This window comes from Staurois parvus, unplaced genomic scaffold, assembly GCF_062004578.1.
Source record: "Staurois parvus isolate SC_StPar_1 unplaced genomic scaffold, SC_StPar_1.0 ptg000786l, whole genome shotgun sequence".
NCBI classification, from domain to species: Eukaryota; Metazoa; Chordata; class Amphibia; order Anura; family Ranidae; genus Staurois; species Staurois parvus.
The window spans coordinates 659,698-675,315 of record NW_028318582.1 but is presented as its reverse complement, the minus strand read 5'-3'; the positions used below and the strand labels follow the sequence as shown (position 1 = coordinate 675,315).

Below are 15,618 nucleotides of genomic sequence, written 5' to 3'. Positions count from 1 at the left end.
CAGGTAATTTAAAGCATTGCCCCCCCCCCCCCCTCCACACACACACACAATCCCCACTCCCCCCCGACTCCCCCACCCACTCCCCCCCCCGACTCCCCCACCCACTCCCCCCCCCCGACTCCCCCACCCACTCCCCCCCGACTCCCCCACCCACTCCCCACTTCCCCCCCCCACACACACTCCCCATTTCCCCCCCCCCCCCACACACACACACACACACTCCCCCGACTCCCCCACACACCCTTTGTATGTTATGCTGCCATTTTTATCACACTTGCATATCACACTACCCTTCCTAAACTCCCCCCCGACTTCCACTTCCCCCCCCCCTACACACACTCCCCACTCCACCCCCCAAACTCGCCCCCCCCCCCCCCCCCACACACACACTCCCCCCACACACACACACACACATTCCCCCCCCCCCACACACACACACACACACTCCCCCCCCACCCCAAAACACACACACTCCCCCCCCACACACACACACACACACACACACACACACTCCCCACTCCCCCCCCCCCAAACCCCCACCCGACTCCCACACACATTCCGACTCCCCCACCCACTTCCCCCCACACACACACACACACTCCCCCACACACCCCTTTGTATATTATGCTGCCATTTTTATCACACATATCACACTCCCCTTCCCAAACTCCCCCCCCCTCCCCACACACACACACTCCCCACTCCCCCCCCCCCCCCCCAAACTCCCACACACACACACACACACTCCCCACTCCCCCCCCCCCCCAAACTTCCCCCCGACTCCCCCACACACCCCTTTGTATGTTATGCTGCCATTTTTATCACACTTACATTCCTCAGTCCTTTGGCCAGTCAGATGCTGTGCAGGGTACTTTTCATTCTCCTCCGGGTGGTCCTCCGGGTGAAGATGCTGATAGTCAGCATAGTTATACCATCAATGAAAGGGGCTGCACCTGCACAGGGATGGTGGGAACCCCTCATAATAGGCACAACAGATGTACAGACCCGGGAACTCTGCACAGGGATGGTGGGAACCCCTCATAATGGGCACAGCAGGTGTACAAACACGTGAACACAGCACAGGGATGGTGGGAACCCCTCATAATGGGCACAACAGGTATGCAGTCCTGGGAATTCAGCACAGGGATGGTGGGAACCCCTCATAATGGGCACAGCGGGTGTACAGACTCGGGAACACAGCACAGGGATGGTGGGAACCCCTCATAATGGGCACAGCGGGTGTACAGACTCGGGAACACAGCACAGGGATGGTGGGAACCCCTCATAATGGGCACAGCAGGTGTACAGATCCGGGAACACAGCACAGGGATGGTGGGAACCCCTCATAATGGGCACATCAGGTGTACAGATCCAGGAACACAGCACAGGGATGGTGAGAACCCCTCATAATGGGCACAGCGGGTGTACAGACCCGGGAACTCAGCACAGGGAAGGTGAGAACCCCTCATAATGGGCACAGCAGGTGTACAGATCCGGGAACTCCGCACAGGGATGGTGGGAACCCCTCATAATGGGCACAGCAGGTGTACAGATCCGGGAACTCAGCACAGGGATTTCACCAGCATCTCTACCAAGTGTGAAAATATCTGCTTTGGGTGGAGTGACCCCTTGCAGAAGAGCAGAAAGGTCCATGACCCGTTGTCAGGCAGGCCGGTCCCTGCAGGTGTTTCCTCCTCCCATTCATTGTGTTGTCATTCAGCAGATCTCCTGTGCCAAAGGTCATCCTCCTGGAGAAAGGCGCGGACGGGCTCGGGTTTAGTATCGTCGGGGGGTATGGAAGCCCTCATGGAGATCTGCCAATCTATGTCAAGACTGTGTTTTCCAAGGTGAGTTCATACATGTGCAGATGTGAGACGTGTTCTAGAACATGGATGGAGATACATGGAGAGCTACACGGGGTCCGCCTGTACAACATAGGAGCAGTTTACTTGGTGATGCACAAAATTCACAGATCTCATGCTGCTGCGTGCAATCCTACACATATGAAACCACAAACTTCTACATTTCCTGACGTTTCCAACATTTTACAAGAAGGAAGAGCGAGTAAAAGGCCAACACAACCCACTGTGAACCTGTCTGCTACAGGGAAGGAAATAAGTATTTGCTCCCCAGCTGATTGTGAATGTTTGCCCCTCACAAAGAAATGATCGGTCTAAAAATCGAATGTTCGGTGTATTGTAACCCTGAGAGACAGAATACAACAACAAATTCAGCAGAAATGCGTCTAACAAATGATGACGGATCTGCATGTTCATGAGGGAAATAAGGATTTGAACCCCTATCATTCAGCAGGATTTCTGGCTCCCAGATGTCTTTCATACAGGTAACAAGCGGAGATTAGAAGCAATCTTTTAAAGGGAATGCTGCTAATCTCATTTTGTTACCTGTATAAAAGACACCTGTCCACAGGAGCAATCAAACCATCAGATTCCAAACTCTCCACCATGGCAAAGACCAAAGAGCTGTCCAAGGATGTCAGGGACAAGATTGTAGACCTACACAAAGCTGGACTGGGCTACCAAACTATGGCCAAGCAGCTTGGTGAGAAGGTGACAACAGTTGGTGCAATCATTCACAAATGGAAGAAACACAAAACAAGTGTCAGTCTCCCTAGGTCTGGTGCACCATGCAAGATCTCACCTCATGGAGTGTCAATGATCATGAGAACAGTGAGGAATCATCCCAGAACTACACGTGAGGATCTTGTCAATGATCATGAGAACAGTGAGGAATCATCCCAGAACTACACGTGAGGATCTGGTCAATGATCATGAGAACAGTGAGGAATCATCCCAGAACTACACGTGAGGATCTGGTCAATGATCATGAGAACAGTGAGGAATCATCCCAGAACTACACGTGAGGATCTTGTCAATCATCATGAGAACAGTGAGGAATCATCCCAGAACTACACGTGAGGATCTTGTCAATGATCATGAGAACAGTGAGGAATCATCCCAGAACTACACGTGAGGATCTGGTCAATGATCATGAGAACAGTGAGGAATCATCCCAGAACTACACGTGAGGATCTGGTCAATGATCATGAGAACAGTGAGGAATCATCCCAGAACTACACGTGAGGATCTTGTCAATGATCATGAGAACAGTGAGGAATCATCCCAGAACTACACGTGAGGATCTTGTCAATGATCATGAGAACAGTGAGGAATCATCCCAGAACTACACGTGAGGATCTTGTCAATCATCATGAGAACAGTGAGGAATCATCCCAGAACTACACGTGAGGATCTTGTCAATGATCATGAGAACAGTGAGGAATCATCCCAGAACTACACGTGAGGATCTTGTCAATGATCATGAGAACAGTGAGTAATCATCCCAGAACTACACGTGAGGATCTTGTCAATCATCATGAGAACAGTGAGGAATCATCCCAGAACTACACGTGAGGATCTTGTCAATCATCATGAGAACAGTGAGGAATCATCCCAGAACTACACGTGAGGATCTGGTCAATGATCATGAGAACAGTGAGGAATCATCCCAGAACTACACGTGAGGATCTTGTCAATCATCATGAGAACAGTGAGGAATCATCCCAGAACTACACGTGAGGATCTTGTCAATGATCATGAGAACAGTGAGGAATCATCCCAGAACTACACGTGAGGATCTTGTCAATCATCATGAGAACAGTGAGGAATCATCCCAGAACTACACGTGAGGATCTTGTCAATGATCATGAGAACAGTGAGGAATCATCCCAGAACTACACGTGAGGATCTTGTCAATGATCATGAGAACAGTGAGTAATCATCCCAGAACTACACGTGAGGATCTTGTCAATCATCATGAGAACAGTGAGGAATCATCCCAGAACTACACGTGAGGATCTTGTCAATGATCATGAGAACAGTGAGGAATCATCCCAGAACTACACGTGAGGATCTTGTCAATGATCATGAGAACAGTGAGGAATCATCCCAGAACTACACGTGAGGATCTTGTCAATGATCATGAGAACAGTGAGGAATCATCCCAGAACTACACGTGAGGATCTTGTCAATGATCATGAGAACAGTGAGGAATCATCCCAGAACTACACGTGAGGATCTTGTCAATGATCATGAGAACAGTGAGGAATCATCCCAGAACTACACGTGAGGATCTTGTCAATGATCATGAGAACAGTGAGGAATCATCCCAGAACTACACGTGAGGATCTTGTCAATGATCATGAGAACAGTGAGGAATCGTTGTGTTACCTGTATATAAGACATCTGTCCACAGGAGCAATCAAACCATCAGATTCCAAACTGTCCAGATGGGCCGGGAATAATAACTGATATTACAGGATAAGTTCACCTTTAAATGTACGTATCTTTGCAGAACAAACAGCGCAGTTCTTATTTTTCCCTGCAGGAGAACATTGCACCCATGATCAGTGAATCAGTGAATCAGGGGTGCCATGTCCGGCGTCTGCAGACAAACCCCGCGTCTTTCTGTCCGTACTTCAATACAGGCTGTTTTAAAGCTGCGGGGCTTGTGAGTGAACTACAGGGGGCGCTATCCGGTGCCCTCGCAATTCATTCAGAACTACAGGGGACACTCCCCCGTGCCCTCACAATTCAGTTAGAACTACATAGGTGCTCCCCCGTGCCCTCGCAGTTCATTCAGAACTACGGGGGCACTTCCCCTTGCAGTTAATTCAGAACTACAGGGGGTGCTCCCCCGTGCCCTCGCAGTTCATTCAGAACTACAGGAGCGTTCCCCCATGCCCTCGCAGTTCATTCAGAACTACAGGGGGCACTCCCCCGTACCCTCGCAGTTCATTCAGAACTACAGGGGCGCTCCCCCGTGCCCTCGCAGTTCATTCAGAACTACGGGGGCACTCCCCCGTGCCCCCACAGTTCATTCAGAACTACGGGGGCACTTCCCCTTGCAGTTAATTCAGAACTACAGGGGGTGCTCCCCCGTGCCCTCGCAATTCATTCAGAACTACAGGGGCGCTCCCCTGTGCCCTCGCAGTTCATTCAGAACTACAGGGGCGCTCCCCCGTGCCCTCGCAGTTCATTCAGAACTACAGGGGCGCTCCCCCGTGCCCTCGCAGTTCATTCAGAACTACAGGGGGCGTCCCCCGTACCCTCGCAGTTCATTCAGAACTACAGGGGCGCTCCCCCGTGCCCTCGCAGTTCATTCAGAACTACATGCCATCAGCTGCAGCGTCTGGCGATACTTGTAGTTCTTTTATTCACAGGAAACTGGGTGGAGCCCCACATGGCTGCCCTCTTTTTCAGAAAGTGACAGTGGGTGCAGGAAGCAGATCCCTCGCCCGATGTCACACACTGAAGGGAAGGGGGGATCAGGGGACTGGTGACAGCCGGTACTTCTTCCAAAAGGTGACCGTAGCCTTTAAGACATTTAGCGGTTTGTCAGAGGGGGTGTCATAGAGGGACGGGGGCACCAAGAGTTACCTCCACTCCGGGGGAATTAATCACAAATGTCAGAGATCGGTAATGCAGAACACGAGCTCAATACAAATTTGCAATGCAGATCTCCAGCCTTATTGTGAACGATTCGGTGATCTAGAATCGCCTTCAGCATTGTTATCGAGTTGTGAGAACGTCACCAAGAATTGGCAACGGTGTCTGCATACTGTGTGAGCGAGCAGGAAGTGTTCAGGGGTTTTATATCAGGGGAAAAAAACTAAGATTCGCTGCTAACCAACTAAGGTTTATTTATTAATAACAAGGGGGGGGGGGGGGGGGACTCCACTTTATCCAAAATTTAAAAAAAAAAAAAAAAAATTAGCCTTTAGGGTCCTTTCACATGGGTGTGACGTTTTTTTTTTTGTTTTTTTTTCAGTTCAGTTACATTTTTCAAAGAAAAAGACAGATGTTTTCATCCGTTTACATCTGTTTACATTCGTTTTTCATCCATTTACATCTCTTTAGATCCGTTTACATTGGTTTACATCCATTTCCATCTGTTTTTCATCCGTTTAGATCTGTTTACATCCATTTTTCATCCATTTACATTGGTTTACATTCATTTTTCATCCGTTTAGATGTGTTTATATCTGTTTAGATCTGTTTTTCATCCATTTACATCTGTTTAGATCTTTTTACATTGGTTTACATCAATTTACATTCGTTTACATACATTTTTCATCCATTTAGATCTGTTTACAGCCGTTTTCCATCCGTTTACATTGATTTACATCCATGTACATTGGTTTGCATTCATTTTTCATCCGTTTAGATCTATTTACATTTGTTTTTAATCCGTTTAGATCCGTTTACATCTATTTACATTAGTTTACATATGTTTTTCATCTGTTTAGATCTTTTTACATCCATTTTTCATCCGTTTACATTGGTTTACACCCATTTACATTGATTTACATTCGTTTTTCATCTGTTTAGATGTGTTTATATCTGTTTAGTTCTGTTTTTCATCCGTTTACATCTGTTTAGATCCATTTACTATAGTTTACATACGTTTTCATCCATTTAGATCTGTTTACATCCGTTCATCCGTTTACATTCGTTTTGCATTCGTTTACATTTGGTTACATCCATTTACATTGGTTTACGTTCATTTTTCATCCGTTTAGATCTGTTTACATCCGTTTTTCATCCATTTACATTGGTTTACATCCGTTTTTCATCCGTTTACATTTGTTTTTCATCCGTTTAGATCTGTTTAGACCCGTTTTCGTCTGTCTACATCCGTTTTTGGTCCGTTGACATCCGTTTTTCGGCCATTCTGGGTTTTTTTGCGGAAGAAAAATGGTCTTTTCTTCCATTCAAAAAAACGGATGTTAACGGATGCTGATATTAACTAATGTAAAAAGACGTTCATCCGTTTACATCCGCAAGTCCATAGAAATACATTGAGGTACGTTTTTCATCCGTAAACGGACAGATGAAAAACAGACATACGGAACACCTGTGTGAAAGAGGCCTTTGTTGCCCAGAGGCCCAGATGACATTCCCCTCTGCCCCAGCATGGGACACGGTAATCGGCCATACAGGTCCCCAGAAAGGCTAATGACATATCACCTGGAAGTGGCAGGATTTATTAAGCGTGACATTCAGAGCAGAAGTACAATTTGTAGACCGTTCTCATCACTCCTGCTTCTGTAAACTGCTCATTGCTTTACCCAGATGTTGGCACAGCACTTGTCATTGAATTAGAGACATCCCCTGCAGTGTCCGGCACTGGAAGTCTCATGTTTCAGAGGTTCAGCTGCTTCTGAAGAATGCCGGGGAGGTGCAATGTTTATAATGAGCTCAATAGTAGGCAGATCCTCCCACACAAGTGCACTGGCAGAGTGTATGTCCATACTTATAGAACAGAAGCAGGTAAGCGCATGCAATGGAGCTTGTAAAAATTCCTGCAAATTATATAGCTTTTTGTTTTTTTACAAACCAAAGTATCATTTTGGACTTTTGTTGTTGTGTTTGCAGTGTTCATGTGTCTTCTAGTGTTCATGTGTCTATAGTGATCCTGCAGACAAGCACCTGTAATTCTAAAACGTATTGCTCTGTAAATATTAATATAATATTTATAGTGGGCAGCACAGTGGCTAAATGGTTAGCACTTCCACCTGGCACTAGGGTCGTTGGTTTGAATCCCAACCACGGCACCACCTGCCTGGAGTTTGGATGTTCTCCCTGTGCCTGTGTGGGTTTCCTCCGGGTACTCCAGTTTCCTCCCACCCTGCTGTTAGGTTAATTGGCTCCTGTCTAAATTGTCCCTAGTATGTGTATGAATGTGAGTTAGGGACCTTAGATTGTACGCCCCTTGAGGGTTAGGGACTGATGTGAATGTACAATATATATGTAAATTGATGGCGCTATATAAAACCTGAAATAAATAAATAGCCTTGACCTTTTTTAATAACATTCTTTCCCTAGGGAGCTGCTGCGGTTGATGGCAGATTAAAACGAGGAGACCAGATCCTGGCGGTTAACGACGAGAGCCTAGAAGGCGTCACGCATGAAGAGGCGGTGGCCGTCCTAAAGCGTCAGAAAGGCAACGTCACTTTAACTGTGTTATCGTAACAGGGGAGCCGTGATGAAGGGGCTGCGGAGACATCAGCACTGAGGTGTACGGGACTGCTCACCTGAACTGCACACTGGGAAAAGTGACCGCCTGAGAATTGATGTGGGAACTTGACCGTTCCCCTTTCGTGCAATATCACCACTGTGCAAAGCATGCTGGGGCTTATAGTTCCCCGGCAGCATGAGAACTGCAGGTTGCTTCTGCTCCGTGTCTCCGCCTCCTCGCCGTATTCTCATTTCTCCATCTCTGACGTCCGTGTACAATATAAAGCACATGAAACGCATCGTCACCTTATTACCTTAATAGCGGATAAGTCTTCCAGCCATCTATGGTAACATTGTACGCTCCGTCTCCCACAGTCCCCGCAGTCCCAACATTCCCCACAGCCTCCAACATTCCCCCGCATTCCCCGTAGTCCCCGCACTCCCCACAGCCTCCAACATTCCCCGTAGTCCCCGCACTCCCCACAGCCTCCAACATTCCCCCGCATTCCCCGTAGTCCCCGCACTCCCCACAGCCTCCAACATTCCCCGTAGTCCCCGCACTCCCCACAGCCTCCAACATTCCCCCGCATTCCCCGTAGTCTCCAACATTCCCCACAGCCTCCAACATTCCCCCACATTCCCCGTAGTTTCCAACATTCCCCGTAGTCTCCAACATTCCCCACAGCCTCCAACATTCCCCCGCATTCCCCGTAGTCTCCAACATTCCCCGTAGTCTCCAACATTCCCCGTAGTCTCCAACATTCCCCACAGTCTCCAACATTCCCCACAGTCTCCAACATTCCCCGTAGTCTCCAACATTCCCCACAGTCTCCAACATTCCCCACAGTCTCCAACATTCCCTGTAGTCTCCAACATTCCCCGTAGTCTCCAACATTCCCCACAGTCTCCAACATTCCCCACAGTCTCCAACATTCCCCACAGTCTCCAACATTCCCCACAGTCTCCAACATTCCCCCGCATTCCCCACAGTCTCCAACATTCCCCTCAGTCCCCACATTCCAGTTCTCACTTTTTCCTATTTTGTTTTAAGTTCATCGACTTATAATTTAGTCATTTTTATCTCTGGGGGTGACTATCAGTCATACAGACGGCAGCCGAAATATACAGCTATGAATGTATTGCAATCTGCCTCCGCTGTTCACAGCACCTTCTGTGAGCACCTTCACCTGTCCGAGGATGGTGTGGAGGGCTTCTTGTGCTCCCCAGTAATGATGATTGTGCAGGATTATTGGGTGCCCTGAGCTTGTATAGGGTTTAGTCCCCCGTTCACATCAATTCAATTTGTCGTGCGATTCGACAGTTCAAAATTGCATGACAAATCGCACCCTATTTGTGCCTATGGAACCGTTCAAACGGGTGCAACTCCGACTCACTCATTTTGAAAAATGTTCCTGCACTATTTTTGGAGATTTCAGGTGCGACTTGCATTGACATCCGTGCGTGACGTCGCATTGACATCCGTGCGTGACGTCGCATTGACATCCGTGCGTGACGTCGCATTGACATCCGTGCGTGACGTCGCATTGACATTTGTGCGTGACGTCGCATTGACATCTGTGCGTGACGTCGCACAGATGTCGGCAAGGCGTACATGAAATCTCACTGGCCGGCAGCTTTAAAATCAACTGTAAGCTGCCATTGCAGAGCGCTCCTGAAAATGCTAGTTGCCTGGGCTTAGAGTTGCTCATGTGGAACTCCTGTGCTACCTGAGAAAGCACATTCGCTTCCACTGAAGGCTTCTCATGCACTATTTAGTCCCTTTTTCAAGTAGAAATAACAAGAGAAAATGAACGGCCCAGTAAAAGATACAGTAACAGAGCCAGCCATGTTCAGCTTTTATCCAGAGATTTCCCCTGCAGTTCTTTTCTTCTGCCACTAGATGTCTTCAGACTGTTAGCCAGCTTCATTCAACCCCACTTCCAGGGAACTCGGGTGATCCTGGGCCTACCTCAGCTGTGATTGGACAGTGAAAGGAGAAGCAGCAGATTGATGAGCTCATCTCTCCACGTTTTCACTCTGTCTCCCCCTATGAGAATGCTTCTTGTCAGCGCATGAACTGGCTCCTTGTGCTGCTTCTTCCTCACACTCCAGCTCTGCTTTATTGGGGTTTGCAAGAGGCTGATAACAGGTCACATTCAGGTACTTACATTTTTTTTTTCCTTTATACACAAGCAGTGTAAGTACCTGAATGTGACCTGTTATCAGCCTCTTGCAAACCCCAATACAGCAGTGCTGGAGTGTGAGAAAGAAGCAGCACAAGAAGCATTCTCATAGGGGGAGATAGAGTAAAAATGTGGAGAGATGAGCTCATCAATCTGCTGCTTCTCCATTCACTGTCCCATCCCCCAGAGTGTTCTGAACTGTTCAAAGGGAGTCTGGGTTGGGTGGAAAGGGGTTAATACATTTTTTTCCTTTATACACAAGCATTGTATTAACCCCCTCCCACCCACCCCAGCATCCCTTAAACAGTTCACAACACTCTGGGGGATGGGACAGTGAATAGAGAAGCAGCAGATTGATGAGCTCATCTCTCTCCACGGTTTCACTCTTCTCTCCCCCTATGAGAATGCTTCTTGTCAGCTCATGAACTGGCTGATAACAGGTCACATTCAGGTACTAACCCCTCCCGCCCACCCTAGCATCCCTTTTAAACAGTTCAGAACACTCTGGGGGATGGGACAGTGAATAGAGAAGCAGCAGATTGATGAGCTCATCTCTCCACGTTTTCACTCTTCTCTCCCCCTATGAGAATGCTTCTTGTCAGCCCATGAACTGGCTGATAACAGGTCACATTCAGCTACTTATTAAATGTATTAACCCCTTCCCGCCCATCCCGGCATCCCTTTAAACAGTTAAGAACACTCTGGGGGATGGGAAGCATTGGTGATCATGTGACCACTGTCACAGCAGTCACAAGATTGGAAGCTGGTCCCGCCAGCTACCGATCTTTAGCCCGGACCGAGAGCTGTCTTTGATGGCGCATTCTTTATACTGGGATACAAGGGGTTAATGATTACAGAACTGCATTCATTTACATCTTTTATATCTACCTGGAGTTTGTTTTATTGGAAACTTGTGCTTCCATTTCTGAAAATGCTACTTGCCTGACCGTCGAGCTGATCCAATGACTTCAGCACTTTCTCAGTCACTAATTCAGAACAAGCGTACAGACTGGAAGTTGTTACTTTACTGGGTGCAGGGGCGGACTGACCATTTGGACTCTCGGGCACTGCCTGAGGGCCCGGGGTCAGTAGGGGGCCTCATGAGATGACCCTGGTGCCTTTCATAGGCTTTTTTGGGTGTGGTTTGAGTGTGGGCGAGGACACAGGGGCCCCATGATCCCCTATTGCCCGGGGGCCCCATGAGTTGTCAGTCCTCCCCTGACTGGGTGCATGCTTGTTCTGACCAGTGATTCAGGAACTCTGTAAGTCAGAGACAGCCAGGCAACTAGTTTTCTCAGGAGTTGTTCAGCAATGGCGGCCTCCATGCTTGTATGGTTGCTGGTTAGCCGAGACTTAGGCTGGCTCTGTATATCTCTGATGGATTGCGATGGTGGGATGTCCTGACCACATGGACAGAAGCTTGGCATCTCATTTGTTCAGTGAGTTCTTCCTATGGTGGGATAAGCAATAATCCAGAAATCTTCGAGAGGGGGACATGTCTAATGTGGGCGGGGCAGTGACACAAGTGCTGCTGGGAAATGTCAACAGGGGAGGCTTCTGGGAGTAGAAAAAGCCAGGGGAGATGTAAATCGCATTGATTAAACCAATATCAGTCCTGAATGGTATCAGGGACAGGAAGGTAGAGGAGTCCACCCCATAGGGTCACCCTCATTTACCCCATTAACCCCTCCCCCGTCCCCCATGTCTTCCTTCAGTCCTCTCCTGCACAATGTGTATAGATGAATTTTACTGTGCTGCCAGGCAATCATTTCTACTCTTCTTGCTGTAGACTTTATTATATGTATATAATGTATGGATGGAGAGAGATATATTCTATTTAGGACGGAGACCCTGGAAGAAATGAAATTCGATGTGCTCTGTTCATTCACCGATTGGGTCATTTTCCTTTGCTGCTAGTTTTTGTTAGGTCCTCTGGTGGTGGAAAGTAGAATTGCACTGGTACTGACCTGCAAGGGCTCATGCATCAGACGCAGATTGCCTGATGGCGTTGGTTTGATGCACATTCGCGGGCGCAGGGCAAGTTTCAGATTTGGGTTGACACTATAATGTAAACTAGGAGCTGCACTATAGTAAAGGGGCCACACAAGATGATCAAAAAAAGACATGCCGCTGCTGATTTCCTGAAAATGCTACTTACCTGGCTATTACTGTGCAAAATACTTACTTTGTCACTACTATGGAACAAGCATGCAGCTAGTGAAGTCAGAGGAAAGTCAGATCTCTTGATCAGTCAGATCATGCTTGTTCCATCTCAGTAGCTTGGTGTTTTTATGACAGGAAACCAGCATTTTCAAAAAGGAAAATTCCGTATTGGCCCATGTATTTTCCGTGTAGAGGTTTTGCTGCCATTCCCTCAGTGCAGACCAGAGGTCTTCTGCCATATTTATTTAAATAGAGACTTTCAAAGTTGATATTTGCATATTTGCCCCCGGGCTCCTGTTACAGCATAGAGGTGAATAGGAATCCCTGGATGCTCCTAGTTCATATCCCAGAGGTAGCAGCACCTTGACTCCTCCCCGGAGCTCTGTTTACACCATAGAGATGAGTAAGGAGCCCTGACTCCTCCCCTGAGCTTTGTTTACACCATAGAGGTGAGTAAGGAGCCCCATGACTCCTCCCCTGAGCTTTGTTTACACCAAAAAGGTGAATAAGGAGCCCCATGACTCCTCCCCTGAGCTCTGTTTACACCATAGAGGTGAAAAAAGCTTCCTGACTCCTCCCCTGAGTTTTTCTTTTTTTTTTGTTTTAAGTTGAGGTGAATAAGGAATGCCCTGACTCCTTCCCGAGCTCTGTTTATACCATAGAGGTGAATAAGGAGTCCCCTGACTCATCACCTGAGCTCTGTTTACACCATAGAGGTGAATAAGGAGCACCCTGATCTCTGTTTGCACCATAGAGGTAAATAAGGAGCCCCATGACTCCTCCCCTGAGCTTTGTTTACACCATAGAGGTGAAAGAAAAGCTTCCTGACTCCTCCCCTCAGTTTTTTTTTTTTTTTGTTTGTTTTTTTTTAATTTGAGGTGAATAAGGAATGCCTTGACTCTTCCCCTGAGCTCTGTTTACACCATAGAGGTGAATAAGGAGCCTCCTGACTCCTCCTCAAGTCTTTTTTTTTTTACAACATAGAGGTGGATAAGGAGCCTTCTGACTCCCCTGGGCTAAACTACCTTGCACCATCAAGGTGAATGGAAGCCTCTGATTCCATCTCCCTTGACCACACAATACGGATAAGCAGGAGCCCCCCTGACACCACCCCCTTGGCCTCTTTTTGCGTACACCATAGAGAAGAGGTGGACTCCTGGCTCCTCCCACTTTTGCTCTTCTACTGTGAGCATGTAGTAGAGCTCCGCCCCCTGAGGTCTGCTTCCTGTCCCTGTGGGGTCACCCTCCTCATGCATGCTGCAGGGATGGGCGTAGATTCTATAGATGCAGTTTTGTGTCCTGAGGTGCCATTCGCCCTTCTCTCCAGTGTGCATCACACACCCGAAATACAGCCGAGAGACGAATGTGGTGCCATTAATATTGAAGGCTGTATCCTGCACCAACCACAGGCTGCAAACCAGCGACATGCTGCAGATTTGGTGCTTCTGATCCTTGGCAGGTCGCTTTTCACCACACTGAGAACATGCTGGTTTTGAAGCACACAGCGGCCGATGGGACTAATAGCTACAATTGTACATCGCTGCCATATGACGTCACATCTATTGTCAGAAGGGCTTTTTTTTTTTTCTTTGCAAATTAATTTGAACATATTTAAGATGTAAAGAATCATTGTCCGTCTTTTGCTCAGGTGAATTCTTTTAATTGCATATATACGTTTATTTTATTAAAATTCTTCAGCAGAAAAGGGCCGAGCTCATTGGATTTTACATTTCTGTAAACAAATAAAGTGAATATTTTATTATGCACTACAAATAAATTAGTTGCTTTTAGTGCCGTCTCTGTGGTGTCACTCGCTGTTCACTGAGATTAAAAAATATATAATTCTGCCATGAACCTTAAAATGTTACGAATGCCATTGTTGTTCTTCGGTTGCTCACTGGAAATTTGAAGCTGAAGTTTAATCCGCTCTGCGATGCATTTCACCCCCCACCCCCATCTAACTGATCTCATTAGAATCAAAGTGAAAATAGCTCAGTCCCTTGAAGCCTTGATTGAATGACATTGCTATCCCAAGGCTTCTATTCGGTTTATTTCCAGGAAGGGTGTAACGGACCCCAGACACCCACGACTGGGTATCTCCTTCAAGAAGACGCTTTTCAGGCTCTGGAACATGAAACTTGTAAATCTGGCTATTGTTACCCCAAGATTCAAACGACACCAGATTTGAAGTAATCCAGAAGGTAAACTACTTTATTTTAACACAGATACAAGATATATACACTCAGGGAACAATCCCCCCTCCCTGCATAATGACACAGGGCGGGGCAATTTACATTTAGTAAGGAGACACACAGGTATTCAAACTTCACATTAGCAGACAATCCCATCAGGAGGGAGGGCTGCTGGAGACACCCCCACCCCCACTAAGCTAATACACATTAACACATACATCCCATAATAGTTTGCTCCCAAGCCTGACAACCAATAGAACAATAGGATGCAACCACATGGCATTAAACAATCAACAACCCCCCACCCCACCTATACATGTCTACACAGTTTGAGACAAAGCCCACACAATATTAGGACAGATGACCCTGTACACCTAACAGGCACAGGGTGACTTACACATAAGAGGGATATGGGGAGCTGAGGCGGGTCTCCCCACCTCTCTAAAGTGGGCTGGATTCCATTGGCCCCCCCACCCAAAGTGACTCCCATCAGTCAGAAGACTGCGGGAGGGAGGAGAGGGCTGAACTTCTGGCTTACTTTGTCGCGGCGAACTGAGCCGGAAGTGGGAGCGGGTACCTGTCAAAAACAGGTATCCGCTCCCCCCCCCAAAAGGTGCAAAATATGGCAGTGAAGGGGGGGGGGGGAGGCAAATAAGCAGAGCTTGCACTTTTCAGTGCAACTCCACTTTAAAGGGGGAGGGGGGGGGGGCTCAGAAAAGCAAAAGTTGCTGCCACTAACAGACGGCATCACTGGTCATATCTTCATTTTGCTCATATTATTTAGCTTCAACAAATGCTGAAATAAGCACATTTAGCAAACCATAACCAGAGAAAAAAGCTTTAAATGGAAAATAAACAATCATATTGGGTACATTAGATCATATTCATGTATATACTGTAGGTAAGATATAGAAAGGTTCTCCAGACCAGTTTAAAACCTTAGAAGGAAAATGATTACACTAATGCAGGGGTCTCCAAACGTTCTAAACAAAGGGCCAGTGTACTGTCCTTCAGACTTTAGGGGGGCCGGTCTGTGGCCAG

At 47.4% G+C, this 15,618-nt stretch overlaps 1 protein-coding gene across 2 annotated transcripts in view; it reads left to right on the top strand.

Moving 5' to 3' along the window:
- The window catches only part of LOC149444332 (inaD-like protein), a 99,773-nt gene extending 89,547 nt beyond the window's left edge, over positions 1-10,226 (top strand). The window contains exons 15-16 of one of the 2 annotated variants that reach the window (XM_089654669.1): positions 1,724-1,847; positions 7,908-10,226. In XM_089654669.1, the coding sequence (XP_089510795.1) occupies positions 1,724-1,847; positions 7,908-8,054 (271 nt within the window). In that variant the 3' untranslated portion in view covers positions 8,055-10,226. Of the gene's footprint in view, positions 1-1,720; positions 1,848-7,907 lie in introns of both variants that reach the window. The other variant, XM_089654668.1, reaches the window with a different exon arrangement.
- Positions 10,227-15,618: the final 5,392 nt, after the last annotated feature.